This window comes from Aspergillus affinis, assembly GCF_023601865.1.
Source record: "Aspergillus affinis strain CMG 70 chromosome Unknown NODE_73_length_178438_cov_86_647956, whole genome shotgun sequence".
In the NCBI taxonomy this organism is placed as follows: domain Eukaryota; kingdom Fungi; phylum Ascomycota; class Eurotiomycetes; order Eurotiales; family Aspergillaceae; genus Aspergillus; species Aspergillus affinis.
Genome location: NW_026515854.1, coordinates 124,788 through 144,680, shown reverse-complemented (window position 1 = coordinate 144,680; position 19,893 = coordinate 124,788). Strand labels below are relative to the sequence as shown.

Here is a 19,893-nt window from a genome sequence, read left to right as displayed (position 1 = left end):
GCCCGGCATCCAAAGTGCCGGGCGAAAAAAAGACGCTTTCCCGTGGAGTTGGTGTTGGGACGAGTCTTGTCTTTTGTCGTCATAGCGTGTTTGTCCTAGAATAACGACGGCAAAGGGAAGGCGGAAAATTTGTGGGTTTTGAAAGGGAAAGCAGGCATGAATTTCCTTTCTTGTTTACGGCTGGCGAATATCCCATGTCCTGGCAGATACATTATTGAAATGCTCCAATGTGATCTGTCTACCTGAATACGCCCGTTCTCCGAGATATCTTCTCTCCGCGCTTTACTAGCAAGCAGTTTTACAGCCCGAGTTCAAGCAATATTGCGACATATCTTTTGATTTTGATATTATTCACAGGGTCGCATTTATTTACGGTCTGCCTCTCAACACCAGGTCAATACAACGGACAACAGTGCCCAGTGTAGCCCGCAGGTCTATGATATCTATTCGCCTCTCCCAAAAACGTTGACACCACCATCTCGCTGAACGAAATACAACACTTCTTTCTCCCAATGGTTCTGAGCGCTGTCCTCGTCCCGACCCCAAGCACCACCTTTGCTAACTCTCAGCACACCACTGACATCTCTCGCCACGCCCGTCTCCAAAACCCGAAGCTGCATCACCATGTGCGCCCGGTGAGCCGAGCCTATCACGAACGCAGAATGCTCCGTTTCCAAGGGCGTGGCCGGCTCATAGTTAGCGGCAGATGCGTTATGTATTAGCGGGGAATCGGCGGAGACGGTCATAAGAGTTGCATAAACACCCTACACAAGCCATCAAATTAGCGGGGACAACCCATTTGTAGACCTCGGCGACGATATCGCCAGTTACACGCACCTGTTGTAGACCCAATATCCAATCTCCCATCTCGGTAGCACCTATCCCTCGACCGGGTCCCGTCGCGGCCAGCAACAGGTCGGGCTGATCAATGATCAGTAGAACCTCAGATTCTTCGCCATCTCCAGTTGCCTCCGCTTGGAGTTGTTTGACCACGGCCGTGATTTCCCTTTCCAGGGAAGTGAGGGCCGTTGTGCCATTTCCTGAGAGATGTAGCCGCTTTACAGGCCCGACTTCTTTCGATGTAGGGGCGGCATTGCTGTTGGGCGCTGGTGGGGGTGGTCGCGATACCGGCTGCAGGCCCCGCGCTGGAATGGGACCGGGTTGCGACCGGACGGGGAGAACGGTTCGAGGGGGAGCAGCACCGGGGAATGGCGACGATTTAGAAGGTGAAGGGGTGGTCACAGGAGGGTTAAAAAGCTCGGAGAGTCCGTCGACGAAGGCAAATTGGCGTTTGTCTGTGAGGCGCGCAAGGTCCAAGCCCTGAATAGGTCAGGTCGCGATTCCGTGCAATTGGAGCAGGAAACAAAAATCGAATCCAAGAGAATAAAAAAGGAAAAAAGAAAGAAGCAAGGAGGAAGACAAAAGCATGAAAGCCGAATAAAATGGCTTTAACAATGATTCCTGAGGGAATACTCACCAGTCGCTTTGCCTCCGATCGCCAAAATTCCCAACCCCGCAGGAAACTCACGAGCACAACCTTTTGCTTTTTTCCGGCATCACCACCCTGCAGTCCGAATGCTGCTTCGGGGTTGGACGAGGTACCCAGCGCCGCATACAGGTATCGCAGCACGAGCCAATTCCCCGTTGCGCCTAGTACGGAGGAGAGGACGGTGAGGGACGATCGTGGGAGGGACGAAACGTAAGGCGCGAGCAGGTGCGGAAGTGGCGGTTGAGTGGGCATTGTGGGAAATGAGCGGCGCGGAGGTGTCGAAGCCGGTTCGGTCTTCCTCAAGATGGGAGGATGGACCGAGATCGAATGCGACCGAGGGACGATGCTGCGGTGTTCCGTTCGGGGTACTTGAAGATAATACTCTTAAGAAATGACGTTGTACCTATAGAAAAAAAAGTTCTGCCAGTCCCGCCGTGCCAAGACTCGAGGGGTCTTCTTACGGAGTATAACTCAGGTACTCCGTACTTCCTCTCTCGTCTCTTTCTCTCTCGCTCTTTCTCTTTTGCTTCGTAGAGCAATTAGGGTTACGTTGGGAGGCATTGGAAGTCTTACGCGATTTCACTTGTTAATTGCACTCTCAGATGAAATTCCTTTGATCACTGGAACTGCCCCACAGCACGGAGGATGTACCGTCGTTCATTCCATTATATATAGTGAGAATCGCTCTACGGAGTATGCATATATCAGACAACCCACATTGGTTATACCTGAATAGGCAGGATTTGGGGACCGCAGAACTGTCAGATTTAGACACGTCAGATTGACATTAGATCGAGGCCAGCATACCGAATCAAGGTCACTAAATACGGAGTACATACAGTCATGCACTCTTGGAACGTGGGCAAGCTCAAAAGTACCTGGCACATGCTTGAGCACAAACACCGACGGTCCCTCAAGCCTCGAGGGGCATTGACCTCGAGATGCACTGCCCTCTGGCAGGTCCAATCAGCCGGGCGAGTCGAGGCATCCGCCGTGGATTCCTGAAAAATCAGGACGTGCAGGGATGCAGATCACGTGCTCCCCCATCCGCCCCACGGCCGGCGGGCAATCAAACATCGCAACTTCTTTCAGGCGGAAGGCTTCATCCGATCATTCCACATACATCCCTCCTCTCTGCCTCGCAATGGGTCCGGGGGTCTAGTTCGGTCCCCGATGTCTCGTCTCGCCCTCTTCCCTTAAGGACCCGGGTTACTGAATTTATTCTACGCCGATCGTGAGTTGGCCCCATGTCCTCTCTGCTCGCTGTTCCCGATTCGTTTTCCTTTTCTTTTTTTCCTTTTCCCTTCCCTCAGGTACCCCACAATTGAAAAGATCTACTATCTATCTACTTTTCGCACTATCTGTACATTGCACTTTCTGGTTTCAATCTTTTCTCTTGGAACCATCTCTCTGTATCCCTCTTGGTTTTCTCTCATCCCCAAACTGTCTTATAGATTGAATTCAAATGCGCGCCAAATGGCCTTGTACTTCCGCGCCTATTCTTTTTTGATATGCATATGCTCTTTCCATACAAGCTCGCTCGTTCGCGCCTAATGCCATTCGGAACCAGGGCACTAATCGGGTGGTGCTGACAACCTATTGCAGGCTTGTGTAACTGTCAAGGGTACAAGAAAACAGGAGATCAAAAAAACTGATCGTTTCGGTCGAAAATGGCCAGCACTCGGGATTCCCACTCCTACGCCGTGAGTTGCCTTTCCTAACAGCCTTTGAGTGCCGGGAAGAAGTAGTTAATCGGTTGCAGTGCGATGAATGTCGTTTGCGAAAATCCAAGGTGAGATAGAAGCATCGCAGCTGATGCGATCGACCAAGCGAACGTGTCACTGACTCTCCCTTGCAGTGCTCGAAGGAGAAGCCAGTCTGCGCTCAATGCAAGCAGCTGAACAAGGAGTGCAAATATAGCCCTAAGATAACTAGGAGTCCTCTGACACGACAGTAAGTGTCTTGTCTTTCATTACCCTTCTCCTTGTTGAAGGATTGCGAGGAAACAAAGGGCGAACCATTCTCTTTCCGATGCTTTCTTGCGTCCCGTTTGGATTGGCCGAGAAACATCAGAGCCGGACTGACATTCAATTCAGACACCTAACTTATGTCGAAGACCGTTTGTTTGCTTTTGAAACAGCCTTAGGAAGGCTGTTTCCAGGAGGTGACCTGGATGCAACGGTTCGTTCTCTGTTACACGACCAAGATGGCCCGAAACCCGGGTCATCTTCCAAGTCTTCCTCTAGACATTCCACTCCCGCTAAAACTGAGGCGGATCGCACCGAACCAGCTCCGGAAGCCCTGCCGCAGAAGGCCGATGGCTTTGACTGGACTGAAAACAAAATCACGGTTGGCGATTTGACGGATGGCATGGCCTCTCTGTCTATCAAGCCCGAAGGAACAGGCTATTTTGGTTTGTGCAATTCCTATCTTATAATTAGCCTTGGCTAATCGCTTAAATTCAGGTGCATCCTCCAGTGTCGTCCCACTTCGAGCGTTGCTGAAACACGGGTTCGACCTGAATTTCCCTGCCGGGCCGTTAAGATCACAAGTTGGTCCGCCTTTGAAGTCGCAACTGCTGAACACCGCACCTTCGGGAGTTGTCGAGCAGGCTTTCATAGATGCATTCTTTCTCAATTACCACTCCAGTTACCCCTTCGTTCATGAAGCTACATTTAGAGCACAGTTTTACGAGCAGGCACCTCGCCGCCATGGTCAGGTGTGGCAAATTCTCTTGAACACAATATTGGCTCTTGGGGCATGGAGCATTGGCGATGATAACTCAGACCTGGATATCACGTTCTACCAGGAAGCCAGAAGTCATCTGCAGCAGGTGTCGGTGTTTGAAACCGGCAATCTAACCCTCGTCCAAGCCCTACTTCTTCTGAGCAACTATGCACAGAAAAGAAATAAGCCCAACACAGGTTGGAATTTTCTGGGCTTGGCGGTGAGGATGGCCATGAGTCTTGGTCTTCATAAAGAGTTTCATGGCTGGAAAATCAGTCTTCTCCAGCGAGAGATTCGAAGGCGATTATGGTGGGGAGTATTCATGTTCGACAGTGGTGCTGCGAAGACATTTGGTCGGCCTATCCTGCTGCCCGAGGACCGAGTCATGGATGCGAAGCATGTTATGAATATCCACGATGAGGTAATTACGTCGGACCTCATACCATGCAGGCAATATTTTACTGACCTCAATGACTAGGCTCTCACCTCGACGACAACAACCTTGCCCGCCGAGTTTAACGGACCTACCATCTACTCGGGCCTGATTGCTCAGACCAGATTCCATTTACTCACGAACAGTGTCTACCAGCGCCTTATCTCTAGTCCAAGCTTGACACCAGAAGAAACCTTGACTCTCCAAAACCCGATGGAGGAATGGTACAACGGTCTTCCGCATTATTTCAAACAACCTCCCCCGCTATCAGAATCAGATCCCTTTGCTTTAGTTCGCAGCCGACTCTTGTGGAGAGATTGGAACCTACGGATTCTAGTCTACCGGCCAATCTTGCTTCGCTGGGCGTCTAGAAGATGGACTCCTAACGCATCCACTGACCATGAGGAGGATCCTCTAGAGGCGGATTGCCGAATGCTGTGTCTTCGGAATGCACGGTTAACTATTTCCTCCATCACGGATTTCGTTAACAAACATATCTGCACGAGAATCGGTGCATGGTATATGTTGTATGCTTACTCCCATACCGAAATTTTTTGAACCCAAGCTAACATCACCGTTATCTTAGATATTTCCTTTTCCAGGCTGGAATCATCCCTGTCATTCTGCTCATGACAGATCCCACCAGTGCAGAAGCCCCGGCCTGGCTCCAGGATATTGAGGCGACAAAGAGCCTATTAATGAATCCGTCCCTCAGTAACCACCGCCTTGCCACCCGCTATCTAGAAGTTGTGAATCGACTCTGTTCTCCGGCATATACAGCCTCCGTCGCCAACGGTTCCACCCAACAACCGCCGATCCTGATGCAATTCTCCGACCAAATTTTTAACGACCCTACCATGGGCTACATGTTCCCAGACGTCGACCAAGAACTAAACATCGGAGGCATGGATTTCTCCGATTGGGTCAACTTCGCGCCACAGGGGGATTTTGCCTGATTAGATAGACAATCGTTTATAATACGATAGCCACTTGGAAAGCCCAAGAACAGCAACGAACGAAGCTCTGGTCTGGGTTTAGAAGCAATGTGGGTTTCTTATTGGTCTAGAACAGGGAGCAAGATGACTTCTCCCCTTTCGGTCTATTATCCGCCATCGGAGCGTACTAGTCTGGTCTGGTCGGGCCTCGTCTTGGGAACGTCGAAACAGGTCTTGGTACTGCATCTTCGAGTTGGTGTGCCTCAGAGCGCGTGTTCTTCCTCCTGCGCGAATGGTTTCGACAGGGTATCTATATCATCGGTCTGTGCCTGAGTTCCGCGGAGCTCAGCCTCGATTTGAACAATGCGCAATTTCTCCTCGTGGGCTGCGGTATCTCCGAAAATAAGGTCCATATCTTCGAGGGTCTATGATTCAAAGGACGGGGATCTTCAGCGTCAGAAAAATATACATATATACACCCATTATCTCCCATTGGGCCATTCGGCGATCTTCCGAAGAAGCAGGACGAGGAATGACAACCGAACGAGCGGAATGAAATGAACTGACCTTTCCTCTCGTCTCCGGAATACAAAAGAACGTGAACCCCAACGCGATGAGACAAAATGCCGCAAAGAAGATATACGTGCCCCATGTGATCGAATCGAGCATGTCCGGGGTAATCAGGCCAATGATGCTAGGAAGGTTTTTTTGGGTTAGCAAAACCAGACATGACATGAAGTTGAAGGTGCGTTCAGATAGGATAATTTAGGAAATATGTCCTAGTATTTAACTAGGGGTCTTTAGGTTGGTTGATATCAATGCATATATACATATGAAACATGGAATAGTGGACTAGAGACACAGAAAGAGAGAGGATAGAACCCACAAATTGCACATCCACGTCGCCGACGTAGTTATTGAGATCGCCTTGGACCGAATCGAAAGATTGAATATCTCCGAAGGAAGAACCCATCCGATGGGTGCTATATACATGTAAGTTAGTTGGACGGTAGGTCAGTCAGGTCGTCTACGTAACAAAGGATGTCGGGGAATCTCACCAAACGAGTACGAAAAATTCACATCATAAACATAAATAAACGCGATGCCTGCCCAGCCCGCCGACTTATTATTTACGAGGTCAGAACCGTACGTGCCGATAATGGCGCCCACGATCACGAGTGAGACGCAGGTGCCGAGAGCACCGGACATGAGGAGGACGCGACGACCGATCTTGTCGATTAGGAAGAGCGCCGGGAGGGTGCTCAGGCAGTTGACGATGCCGTAGACGCCGGTGGCGAGGAGGGAGGTCTATTTTTTTTATTGGGTTAGGATGGGGTTGGCATTTAGAGAGGGGGGTGTTTGAGTGGGTTGCGTACGGTGTTGCCGTCAAGACCCAGTTGTGCGAAGATTGTGGGTGCGTAGTATATTATTGCTAGATGAGTGGGTTAGATGTCTGTCTGTCTGTCTGCCTCTGCCTGCCTCCGTATCTGTATGTGCTGAGAGGAAATGGGAGAACAAAATACCATTACAGCCCATAAATTGCTGAAAGAACATGACGCAGCATCCGATCGCCAATCGCTTGAAGCGGGCCCATGTAGTCAAGAAGGACATATACTAGACGAAGTACGATATATCAGCATGGAGTGCGTGCAAGCCGACGACAAAACCAACCTGAGCAGCATCCAGCTTTGCTCCCGACAGGCCTGGAAAACGTTCCCTCGCAAACGTATTCTCCAACATAATCGAAGCCTTGACTTCGAGGTACTCGTTGACCAGAGCCGGGCTGTCCTTGACCCGTCTCCGGAGTTTGGAGAGCGCGTCAAGAGCATCCTCGTCCCGTTCATTCATCAGTAGCCAACGGGGCGAGTCGGGGAAGAAGGTTATGCCTAGGCCGAGGATGATAGCAGGGAGGATCTGGATGGCAAGAGGGAGTCTCCACGAGGCTTCGGATTGGCCGTCGCAGCCTCCGGGAGGAACATCGTGGTAGGGGTCGAATGTGTTTGACGCCTTGTCCTGGCCGCCGCTGTAAGGAATGTCTGGAGCGCAGCGCGTGCCTCCGATGTAGTTTGTGCCGTAGTCAATCCAGTAACTTACGAGGATGCCGATCGTTATAGATACTGGGTCATCAGGGTTAGAATTAGAAGGTCATGTATGTATTGTACGTATGTAGGAGTTGGAACCGAGGAGCCTCACACTGTTGCAATACCACCAACCCACCTCGAATATCGGGGATAGACACCTGCGCTTCGTAAGCACCCAGATTGACAGTCTCGAGACCAGTAGACGCGTACCTCGGATATGTACAGTGGTACGACCATGGTCAATTGGCCGACAGCTAAACCTGCTATGGCCCGACCTGTCAAAATCTCTAGTCAGCACCGCTCTTTGCCATATCTGCATTACCTGCAGGTCTCCAACACATACCGACAAAAAGCATAGGGATATTCACAGCAGCGCATTGAATCGCCGACCCTACGACAAAAACCACCACGGCCACATTGATCGACAACTTCCGCCCCAACCGGTCCGCAATCGGGCCATTGATCAACGACCCAAACCATGCAGCTGCAATACATCAGCATCATGCCATCCCAACGCAAGGAGAGTGCTATCAAGTCGCAGAAACAAGGAAGGGAAAAAAAAAAAAAAAAAAAAGAAGAAGAAGAAGGCCACAACACACACCCAGCAGAAGAGTCGACACAAACCACCCCTTGAATTTAGTATCCGTGTAAACCCGAGGGAATCGCGCAGCGAATGATTCCATGGTTATCACGCCCGATACGACGCCCTGATCGTACCCGAAGAGCAAGCCACCCAGAGTTGAGAACTGCGAGCGATCGGGGTCATAGTTAGATTGGGATCCGTCATCGTGCAGTGTGTAATGTGCGACCCGCGGTAGGGAGTCCCAGGAATCCAGCGAGGCAACTGGACAGCGAGGTAGCGGAGAAGACAGCCCAACTTACCGAAGCAACCCCGAGGAGATACGGGTTTTGGCGGACGAGCGCAAAGCCTGCGTTCGGGGCATTGTTGTTCACGGATGACCTCGACGTCATTGCGTTGTTGCACTGGTCTGCAGTGCTGATGTATGTAGCGGATTGCTTCGAGTAATGCAGAGAGATCGAGTCCCACTCTATTTATAGGCTCTTCTCTCGTTTCTTGATATATTCCGTGTTCAACGTTGATCAACCCCTCACGCTGGAGACGAGGTCCATCACACGGAAATCCTCCGTTTTCGCAGTTCTAGCCGTGGTCTATAATCTGGAGGTATATAGTAGTGCGCGAGAAGGTCCGTTGCACGATAGGCTTCCACTCGCAAAACCTGTAATCGCCAGCCCGAGGAGGGACCAAAACCGCAAACAAGGGCATCTCCGAGTCAAGGGAGGTGGGTATCACGAGATGCCAGAATGCGGGGAGAGGACGTCTGAAGGCGGGGGAAGTCCGACCCGCTGATCAACAACCCTCCGGCAAAGTTCATATTGTGCACACTGCAGGAAAGATGAGATCATCGACACCTTGAGCCGAGATGACGGCCGACGGCCGACACGGTTGTCGAAAATGGGAAGTGCATTTCCGAGACCGACGCCGGATGGAAGCAGGGAGATGGCAATCTTCAAGGAACTGCCATACTCCGGAGTACCTTCGGGCTTCGGCATAGTTAGTTACTTGGTCGGCCAGAAGTGGATGAGATAAGCAGTTACAGTCACATGGCCCTGCCCAGACGGAGATGCACGACACCGAATCCATTGGCCAATCACGGTCTGTGAAAATGAGTCATTCTCACTCATAATTACTAGCGCCTGCGTCACAGTGTATGCAGCGGGTATGCGTTATGTATACGGTATGATACAGAGTAGATATCTTCAGGTAAATAGGCAGGGGCCTACCATTCAACTATTTGTAGGGTCTGCAGATATATTCTGGTCAAGGATGCGGGTATAAACACAGCTTTCATGGATCGATTTGTGAATGCTACCAGGCATTTTGAATGATAACCCATAGGTATCTTATCTTAGTACTGCTGTGAAATACCGCACCAACCGGTGGGACCGCAAGGGTCTATCCGCGGTTTAGTCGGTATCCACTTGCATTCTCCATGGTCCCCTTTACTGTTGATCATGCAAGCGCAGTGCTTTCCTTACCTCAGGTTGATCTACAAATACTCTACGATGACACGTCGGCCCTTGCAGCCCGCAGAGATCGCTGACCAGGCTCCGACATCAGGAATTCTTGTTCAACCCAGTTTCTATTCACATGCCGAATTAATTGACTAGGAGCAGAATCTACTTCTTTTCCCTCCCCACAAGACTCCGAAGAGCATCCGTCTCGCCTTCCAGTTTGGAGACGCGCATTTTCAACGCATCCCGCTCCTCCTTGACTTTCTTGAGCTCGGCCTCCAGCTGATTCACCTGGTCGACTCGTCGTTGGCGATAGCGGCGCGCCGCCATCGTGTTCAACTGGCGCTTCTCGATTCGCGAAATCGCGGGCTTGGACCGAGTCGTACCCGTATCACTCGGAGTGGACGAGTTGGAGGGTGAGGTGGTCGAAGCTGGAAGAGACATGGGAGGTGGTTGATATTGGGAGCCTAGACATGATTAGACCAATGGGTTCCATAGTTTAGTTGTTAAAGAGCCAGCACACCTTCAGAATATATCAAGGGAGGCTCGTGCGAAGGGAAAAGATCGTTCGAAACATCCGGTTCCGGAAAGGAAAGCTCATTCTGCAAGAGACTTGGCTGTGGTTCAGCGGCAGGTGTGTAGGGTGCTGGGTAGAACGAAGTTGAAATAGCAGGCAGTGGCTGATATGGACCGTCAGTTACCGGGGCCCAAGTGTCGAGGGATTCGAGACCGGCGAAGTCGTCACCAGGTAGGTTGAAAGGCGAATCCAAGGGAAACAATTGCGGAGTATAAGGGTTAAGAAGGTTGTCGGAGAAAGAAGAGTCGGAGAAGGAGGGATATTGATCATGAGGTTCTTTTTGCAGGTCGGCACTACCGTTGACCTGCCAGGAAGACGACGGCCTTGACCTGCTGCTTGGCTGCCACGAATGATGAAGCGGTTGCCGCCATGATTGTATGACGCGGTCGGGCCTGAAAAAGGCCCGGGGCGCTTTTAGATAATTTGAAGAAAAGAAAGCAACGAGGCCAAAGGACAGACCAAAGGAGTGTAATGATAGAAGGAAAGAAGAAGTAAGAGAAGATGCTCAGCAGCGGGGGAGAATTTAAACCTCATCCGAGGCGGCTTAATCAGCACGCTGTGGGGTCAGGCTGAGTTTAGCGCAAACTCAATCCGCCAAACGGACGGCGTAACGGTATGGTACTCGTATAGGGGACATGGGACTGCCCGGGCTATTGATTCCTCTCGTCTCAATTGGTAGCTGGGGAAACTAATAATTGATGAACAATTCCGTTGCTGGCTGCTTGCAATTTGTCTACCGATAGTACCTTAATTTCCTCCAAAAGAATCGAGTCTACAAACCGCTAATTAGTGGATGAACACCACAGACTCTGGACATAGGCTTGTCTGGATAAGATATAATTATTGATTTTCCAAATCAACAGTTTCCTCCCGATTCAAATTGGTTGACACCACCTGAACGGAACGTAAAGATGAGAAAACTCTCGCTCACAACATGCAACGCACAACGCAAACGCTAAACAACAGACACTTAGGCAATGGCCGGCCAAGGAGCTAAGATGAAACGGAAGCCAGAAGGGAAGAAACAGAAGACCAATCAATCAATCAGTAATGCTCTCGGTTGCGCCTATGCTTGATTAACAAACGAGAAAACACCCATAGAAGCCTCCCCTGGGTAAAGAGTGCCGGTCTGATCCTGCTGGAATCCCCAAAGCACAAACATGGATTCATTGATCATGAAAGAGGGCTAATTAGGGGCCAAGTTTTAGGCTCTCACTGTTTTTGGTGGGCTAGAATCCGGGAGCAGTTGCCGATTATCTGCGGGACTCGTTAGGTTCATAGTGGATCGGCTCGAAATCCTGGTTTTGGAAGTGGGCTTGGTTGTATGGGGAGCTATCAGAGTGAACCCATTGTTAGTAAAAAAAAATTCCGGCCATTCGGGTGGAATGAGAAAAGACCCACTTCTTAAACGGTGTGGTAACTGGAAGCGAGTGGCTCAAATTGGGCTTCATCACCAAGGGATTCAACCGAATTTGGGGCCCGTCTGACAAGCGACTGGGCAAGGAGGTCATTGGCGGTGGCGCCGGCGGTGCCGACAAGGGGGGAGGCGGTGGTGAGGCCACGGGTGCGGGTGACGGGGTCTGCATCGGGGGTTGATAGATCTCGGGGGCGGAGGAGACCCGGTATGGGCTTGGAGGAGCGGCGGGAATTGGAGAAGGCGCAAGTGCGAACGATGGGTCCATCATCAGATTGGGAATCGACATTAAACTAGAGTTGACATCGAAGGAGAGGGCGCTTTGGTCCCAAGGCGAGTAGTTCGAAGTCATTGCATACTGATAATTGACCACCGGTTCTAGGTTCACGGTGGGCTCGGGCTGATAGAGAAGGTCATAGTGGCCCCTGGAATGTCCCGGTTAGTGAATATAGCAAGATCTCTGTGTTCGCAACTCACGGGCGGTATAGCAACCGAATCGTTCCAGCAACGGGCCGATTCGGCGTCAAGAGGTGAGGCGTGACCACGTCGCCTTCGCTGCGGTCAAGATACAGGATTTCTACTGCGAAATCGGATCCCTCGATTACCCCGTCGACCAATGCTTGAAGGCCGACTTCATCAATCTCAGTTCTGACGGTCTCTATCCGCGTTCCACAATACTGATCAATGGGTAAAGACAGAAATGCTTGGTACCGATGAGGGTTGAGTTTCATCCAAGCACTCGTTAGAAGCTATAATTTGGAGCAAATTCGTCCTCGTCAGTGGGAAAGAAACAAACAAGACATTGAGTGGACAGCTCTGCGTTGAAAAGGGCACTGACTCTGAAATGAGTGATGATGGCACTCGAGTTATATTCTGAGTTGAACGCGTCCACCAAAAATGAGTCATCCCGGATTCCATTCTGGATTGCTTCGGTTATTTGCGAAAAGACTTGCTCCGTCTCATCCACAAAAATCTCATACAAATGTTCTTGCTGGCCAACTTGATCTAGAAGGACATTCAACGACTTGATCCGGAGCAACTCGCGCTGAACCTGAAGGGTGTTCCTAAGATTGAAGAGGTTCTCGAAATATCCAAACGCAACGGCTGCATAGGGTCAATAAGAGTCACAAGTTGAGATACGAAGAATAGTTTACCTCTCCATCCACAGTTCCCGTCACCCTTCATGATACGAGAAAACGGGTGCGTCGCAGCCAGTGCCTGGTGGCAAGTTGTCAGAGAGCCTTAAGAGAATTTGGAGTAAACACCGACGTACGCTAGTCTTTGTTGCGAAGGTAGGATCGGCATTTGCATACTCCATTGCAATCGCACTGCTCGACTGCTTGGTCGACACAAGAGGGCCCTGGTTTGCGATACAAAATCTCGAGGTCAGTCCGGCATCGAGCGCGTCGGCTGATTGAGATGCTCACCTGAACATCCGGCTCGAACTCGTTTGACAGTTTCTGGAACCGTTCCATTTCGTCGGTGGACAGCGGATTCATGTTGGAAGAATTCAGATGGGTTGGATGGAAAGTGTTTGGCAAAGGAGAGAATTCGTGAGAGAGAAAAGCAGGCGGGTATAGATGTTGCGGATAGAGTCCCGTGGTCGAATCTTGTCTGGTTGGAAGATGGAGATGGTTCCAAGGAATATCAAGCAGGGACATCGCATTAAAAGGTGACTATAGTGGAGCCGCAGTGGCCGTCGATTGGTGTGTTCACGGAAAGCTTTATTATGCCTTTGGTTAACGTCAGTCAATTCAAATCCCGTCTCATCAACATGACGTTCAATCCTAGGTTCATAGAACTCACAAGGCAAACCAGCATTCTCCACGTAAGAAATTCTTGTTCTCTCGCTGTAGCTGACCCTCTTCGGAGGAGTTGGACCAGCTCAGCGGTTCTTTAGTGACGCAAGAGACCTACTAATTCCACATACTTAGCATACGCCATCTCTCTAGACAAGAAAAATCAAGGCAGCAGGATGGGATCAGCGCGCAAGGCGCAATATCAGACTAAAGTCGCCAATCATGGAGCAAAGAAAATGTCACAGAAGGGGTATCTCCGGCGACAGTGACACTCGATGAGGGATGTGTGACGAATGGGTAATGGGCAAATGGTAGAGACGACAGAAGCGACCGGAACGAATTGACAGGTTATCCGAGGTCGTGCATCGAAGCAAGGACTATTCGTACAGCGTGAAGATAACTTGGTTGCAAACCCAAATCGCATCTCGTTGCCACAGCATGTGACCTGCACATGAACTAGGATGGAACTGCGGAAGGAGCCGCGGAAGCGGAATGGCAGCGGCGAGTGATAGTAGCCTGGAATGGCTCTCATTTGACCCCCTTACGAGGATCACAAGGATGACGGTGAAGAGGTTGATCTGCTCTTGAGGGCAAGAGGGTCCGGATGCGTATAATTGGAAGCTGGCGAAAGCGTCTTCAACGCCCGCGCATGAAAGGAAGCTTCGGAGTCCAGTTCGGCATTTGAATATGTTCTCTTGTGTGCCGCAAGGAGATTCCCGAGCAAATAGAAAACCAGGGGATGGTGGATTCCAAAAGAAGGAGGGGAGACGTTAAAATCCGAGGTAGGCAAGGGATGAGGGCAGAGGGAGGTGAAGAATTAATGGGTATATAGCCAGTATGGTCGGGGCGAAACAGATTAAAAAAAAGAAAAGAAGCCAGAACACAGACCTTTTTTTTTTTTCTCTTGCACGGTTCTTTTACAGTTCAGAATGCATACATACAAGCTCACACGTGCCGTGGCGTATGCAATGAGTAATTAAGCCAGAGAGAGGGAATGGAGAGTCGGAGGTACTGTCGCCGGGGGGGTTGTCGGAGGGTTAGTGGAAGCGGAGGCCCCCTAAGGATACAAAATGGCGGGCGGATCACCAAGAGTGACGGATTGACGGATAGAGATCAAGGAAAGATCGATAAGAACGGAGCCAAACCCCCCCGAACAGGGATTCGAAGACAACCTAAGAAGAAAAGAGGTGGGATAGGACCGGCGCTGAACTGGGTTTTAAGGGAAATTAATATCCCGAACAGATTCGCGGGGAGAAGCTCCTTAAGGTTATTATCCAACAGCCGGAGGACAGCGCGGGGTTTTGTTCGTTTACAACTGGTTTTACCAGTCAGTGGGCGGTTTAGTCGGTCCACGAACTGACTAGTTCAATCAGTTCCTACTAGCTAAGGTAGCTAGTAGTCAGCAGGATGAAGAACAAGGAAGGGGGACTTGGAGCTGAAGTCAAAATCAGGGGTTCCTTTTTTTCTTTTTTCTTTTAGTTTCTTTTTTTTTCTCTCTTCAAGATAATGGAACAGATTGATAGAGGGTGCGACACGTCGTGAGGTTTCCGCTCGGGAGAGATTCCACGTCGAGCGAGGGGAACGACGGACGGAATTGAAATTGAGGGTGGGAATCAAGCTCTGCCCCATGGGAAGGTGCTAATAATAAATGGTCCAACCTCAGTCCGGGCACGATGGAACAGGAGGGAAGGAGTCGAGAAACGGTGACGATGATAAGAAGTCACAGTGGGAAAACCACATGAATCAGAACACCATTAATCAATGGAAAAAAATTCCAATTAAATTAAATGCGATATAATCGAATGAAAAATAAATAAAATAAAATAAATCAAGCAGACGAAGGGGATGAAAATACAGGATCGAAAAAAAGGAGAACACAATGGAAAAGAAAGAACAGAGAGAAATGAAGAGCGGAGTAAAAATCAAAATCCCAAATAAAAATACCACGGTGAGGATACTGTGTAATAATGTAATAATGAGAGGAATAATAATGACTTACCTACCGTACCTACCGTGCCTACCTAATAATGGAGCAGGACGGGGGGGTCAAGCAAGCAAGTTACCACTCCAAGTGGGCATGTTGAAGATGCAGCGGAACAGCCGGTTCAGCTTGATGGAGCGATGGAGTCATGGACTGATGGTACCCGAGAAATTGAATAATAGTAATAATAAATAAATTATACCTAGCTGATCAGGAAATGACGATCCTCTGACAGCCTTGAATTTATTTTAATTCCCTCTTCCCCTTTGCTCCTATTGTTTTCAAACAACATTGAAAACGTTGAAAAGATGTGAAAATTTCCATCCGGTCGATACGGAAACACGGCTAGTATGATCGGGTTCATCTGACCATCGCATTTGGCCGCGTTGCACTGCTCTACGACCTGATCGATCCCAAAGATTGAAAATCATCGGTATGAAATCATGCTGTCACACCAAATACCGAGTCCGCTGCTGGTTGGTCGACACCTTCATTCGGCGATTGTCCATCTCTTATTCTTATTTAATTAATTTATTGGATTTATTGGTTGAGATGTCCTTCACTCCATTTATTTTTTTATTTTTTCTATCTTTGCGAGTAATCGAACGGCAGGTGCTCAGATCGCAGGCATGTCTTTCCTTCTTAACTGTCACAGACACTGGAGAGTCATTCCCCTCTCCCCGCGGACCGGGACCGAGACCTTTCATGTCATCCAGATTGACTTCTCTACCTTTCGAATGGGAGACAACAGAAACCGAAAATGACAATAAAAAAAATACTATGAAAGGAACAAGCACAAAACACACAAAACACACAAAACACACAAAAGAAAAAATAGAAAAGATGAAAAAAATAAAAAATAAAAAATAAAAAAAAGCAAACATGAAAAACAGAACGCCCGATCTCGATGCAACCTATGACCCTGCGCCTCTCGATCCCCATGCACTTGAAAGCGGCCACATGTCCCGGCATGACAAACGCTTGGCCGGTGGAGCGACGCTAGCATGAAGGAGAGGGGCGACTAAAAGCTGTTGAGACTTGAGAACCTGAGATTGACTTGGTGACTACAGGACGGAGTACAGATTGACTACGAGCTAGCTAGACTAAGAAGAGAAGGAGCCGGGAGAGATGATGATCCCAGGTCTTACAGACAACGAGCTTCTTTCTTGTCCCCACGCTCCGCCGATGGTCGCAAAAGAGGGTGGGAGCCTGGGAGAGGTCTAATCTAAAGGGTCCCTGCTCTCAGCCGTCTTGCATGCAGCATACGAGGAAAATATCAAGGATGAAACCCTCCTTTCGACTCTCGAGTCAGTCTGAATGCTGCGTTTGATCGCTTGGGAAGGAGGGACGGACTTACTGAATTAATCAATCTTAGCTCGGGCCTATTTCTACCGATCGAGATCAGACGGCGGCGACGGCATTTGATCGGTTCTACGTACAGTACCAGGCACCCAAAGTCACAGGGCCTCTTGACTCTTCTATCCTGGAAAGGGAGGGCTGCTAACTAACTAATCATTGTCTATTGTTATCTCAGAGTAACCAGATGGGTATGTACTACCAAATGGGTGCATACTCGAGCTCATGCTGATCTGACTGACGAATCATCGACAGGTCCAACCCCGTCAGCAATTTTAACGTTGAGCTAACGATTCTGTAAGGCTTCCAATGATGAACAATCAGATTGGTCGACTCCGTATGGAAGTGCGAGGATCGGTGGTTGTCCAGGACGGTCAGTCAACTCGTTGATCCTACCGTATCGCCCACCTCTACTGTGTACAGTCTACGGACTATAACGTGCCGTAATAACACTCACTCACCTCACTCTTCCTCACCGTGAACACTGACCGCGAGGATCAGACCACCAGCTCGCTCTGGCGCTCATCCTGGAAGCCAGCTAGACTATTCGGCCGGTGCATCCCTCCGCGCTCTAGATGGCCTAAGCCCTCGACCGGCTTAGGTGGATTTCTAATCCACTCCGTCTACCAATCTGTCGTTTGCGCGTAAGAGCGAGGTTCGACCAAATGGAAGTCCAGGAAAATTCTCGATCCGGCTAGGAGAGGGCTTGCATATGCTACCTCGGAAGCCACTCCGAGGCCGTATCCTCCCCTCCTGTGGTAGTGGCCTCTCTTCGGTTGTCCCTTAGTGCCGTACTTTGTACCGTTTCCGTACCTGGATCCTGGGAATCAGTGGTTTTTCTTTTCTCGCTCTTGTTCTTTCTTCTTGTACTTCTTCCTTCTCAGCACTTGGGGCGCCGCGGACTTTTTATGTCCTTCCCGTCCGTCATGCAAGGAGACCTCTTCCGATTCGCCTTCAGGGTCTTAATAGCATCGCGCATCCCGGTGGAATTGGGTTCTGAGTCCTCATCTCGGGTTCGATGAGTCTATTTGACTCCTAGCCAAGTTACGGAGTACATGGTGGCAGATTAATCCACGATAGAGAAGGATTTTGCTGCGTGTGATCGCTTTACAGATAAAAACGCACGCACGGTATTCCCCCCCACTTGACCTTTTCTTTCGCTTTTTGATTTTTGATTTATTTCATTTTCATTTTCTTCTTTCTGTCTCTTTTTTCATTTTTTCCCCTCTTATTTTTTTTTCTTGGGGCCTTGTGCTGCTGTGCACCCCTAACTTGCAGCCTATTGATATCTGCTCTGTACCATTTGGTCATTCCAGCATGACCCTTGTTGGTGATTATCAAAACCACCATTTAGCATCAGGAACGCCATCATTTCACCGAGCATATCGGGCATTCATGTCGGAAAATCCTCGGCCCTCTCTTTCCAAATCCCCCCCCCCCCAATTCCCGATTACCCACAGAAGACCTGCCTACTTTCGCAGATAATGCGTGCGACTGCCCAAGGACGGGCTTAGGTACCTAGGTCCCCGCGGCAGATAGGGAGGCACGGTAGGTACCTAACGGAACACGTAATGATAGTGCCGATGGGGTCAAATCGACTTCAACGCCGATTGCGCGATTCTCCTGGCTTTCTCCGAGCCGGTGTCTCTGTCTAGGACGTAAATGGCAATTATCACCTACAGACGCGAGGCTCCACCTGAACCGTCCGCCGAACCGTACCGCACCTTATCCGTTAACTATCGAGTGGACTACACTAGTACCCCGTACAACATCTGAACGACGTAATCGTCCCTATTGCATTCCATGCCACGAAGACGACCGTCATGATCGATTATCATTCAGTGGGGTGGACCTCATTGTCTGGAGAGTGGACTGGATGATAGACCCGTTCTACCGCATCCTTAGTCCCCCGTTCCCTTCGAGTAGATTGCTGGATGTAGGTAAGTGAAGTTTTAAGTACCCTGCTCGTACCTAATACTCAGGGGAGTTCGAAAATCTTCCAAATTAAAAGGCAGCGTCGAAAGAAAGACGGGGAGTGGGATCAAAGCAAAGAATCCCCTCCAGCGGGGCGGACCAAGTCCATTCGATGACAGGCCGCCAATTGGCAAAAGTACTCCATTCTGACCGTCTCTTGGCGGACAGTCTTGTGCAGGCCCTGAAACTGCCTTCCCACTTCTTCCCACCGACCGTCACCGACTTATCGCGTTACTCACTGGCTGGATAAATGCGGTGACTCCCGTGTTTCTTCTGCATTATCCGCTGCATGGGCTGCGACTGTCTGGTCATTGGCGAGTGAGGCAGTTAGCCCAAATTTCTCTCTTTTTTTTTCTTTCTAATAAAAAAAGATACCCACTTTATCATAATTTCAAGCAGAGAGGGGAAAAGGAAGGGAACCGGGGATTGTGGGCTGTTGGATCCGGCCTATCGATCATACCGACAGAAAGTCACTAAGCATGGGTTCTCCGGTGGACACCCGGTGATCCTGGCGAACTTAGTGCCTTCGAGGAGGGGAGGAAGCGTTATTAGTCTACGCTGTCCTCTGTGGAAGTAGGGGTTAGGATCCATCGGGAAGGAAGCGAATCCTCGTCCTCTGTTATGTTGTAACTCACTACGGTGTCGTTACCTACGGAGTGGATTGACACTTGACACTTGACAGTCTCTACCTTTCCTCCCTTGCAGAATTGTACGGAACTCGGTGTACTTCCTGTACTAACTGCATCGTAGGGATTTTCTGTCCTTGCCTGTCAGACAGCCATGATCCACTGACAACCTGCTCCTTGACGTATGTGAAACTCTACTATAGTGCAATTAGGGACCTTGCTCTGTCAATCATCTGATAGAGTTCTTCTGTTTACTGTCTGGTTCAACATAAACAGACATAATAATACGGAGTACAATTCTCATACTCTCGTATCGACCTACCTCTGGCCCTTGCGGACGGTTGACATGGGATGATCTAATTTTTTCCCATGTTTTTGCCATTTCTAAATTTTTCTTGAAATGACTTTTTTCGTCGGAAAAAAAATAGGGAGGAAATTTTCTTCGTACGTACATACATACATACACC

General features: G+C 49.6%; 4 protein-coding genes across 4 annotated transcripts; 1 reads left to right on the top strand and 3 right to left on the bottom strand.

The window, feature by feature from the left end:
* Positions 1-443: 443 nt before the first annotated feature.
* KD926_009919 (uncharacterized protein) lies at positions 444-1,741 on the bottom strand (the record flags this gene model as incomplete). Its single annotated transcript, XM_053102415.1, has 3 exons — positions 444-764; positions 838-1,320; positions 1,478-1,741. The coding sequence occupies 3 exons, from the start codon at positions 1,739-1,741 to the stop codon at positions 444-446; spliced, it is 1,068 nt and encodes a 355-aa protein (XP_052954151.1).
* A 1,418-nt stretch (positions 1,742-3,159) lies between these two features.
* KD926_009918 (putative C6 transcription factor (Gal4)) lies at positions 3,160-5,605 on the top strand (the record flags this gene model as incomplete). The annotated part of the gene is made up of 7 exons (XM_053102414.1): positions 3,160-3,192; positions 3,252-3,281; positions 3,348-3,442; positions 3,586-3,902; positions 3,955-4,637; positions 4,695-5,176; positions 5,236-5,605. 7 exons carry the CDS (start codon positions 3,160-3,162, stop codon positions 5,603-5,605), a joined length of 2,010 nt encoding a protein of 669 aa, XP_052954150.1.
* A 242-nt stretch (positions 5,606-5,847) lies between these two features.
* On the bottom strand, positions 5,848-8,637 carry KD926_009917 (general substrate transporter; the record flags this gene model as incomplete). Its single annotated transcript, XM_053102413.1, has 11 exons — positions 5,848-6,009; positions 6,152-6,278; positions 6,735-6,892; positions 6,961-7,016; positions 7,108-7,198; positions 7,256-7,701; positions 7,802-7,823; positions 7,876-7,940; positions 8,009-8,149; positions 8,267-8,411; positions 8,548-8,637. 11 exons carry the CDS (start codon positions 8,635-8,637, stop codon positions 5,848-5,850), a joined length of 1,503 nt encoding a protein of 500 aa, XP_052954149.1.
* Positions 8,638-9,864: 1,227 nt separating this feature from the next.
* Positions 9,865-13,189, bottom strand: KD926_009916 (Peptidase C65; the record flags this gene model as incomplete). Its single annotated transcript, XM_053102412.1, has 8 exons — positions 9,865-10,166; positions 10,223-10,599; positions 11,678-12,115; positions 12,168-12,439; positions 12,487-12,794; positions 12,845-12,908; positions 12,964-13,050; positions 13,118-13,189. 8 exons carry the CDS (start codon positions 13,187-13,189, stop codon positions 9,865-9,867), a joined length of 1,920 nt encoding a protein of 639 aa, XP_052954148.1.
* Positions 13,190-19,893: the final 6,704 nt, after the last annotated feature.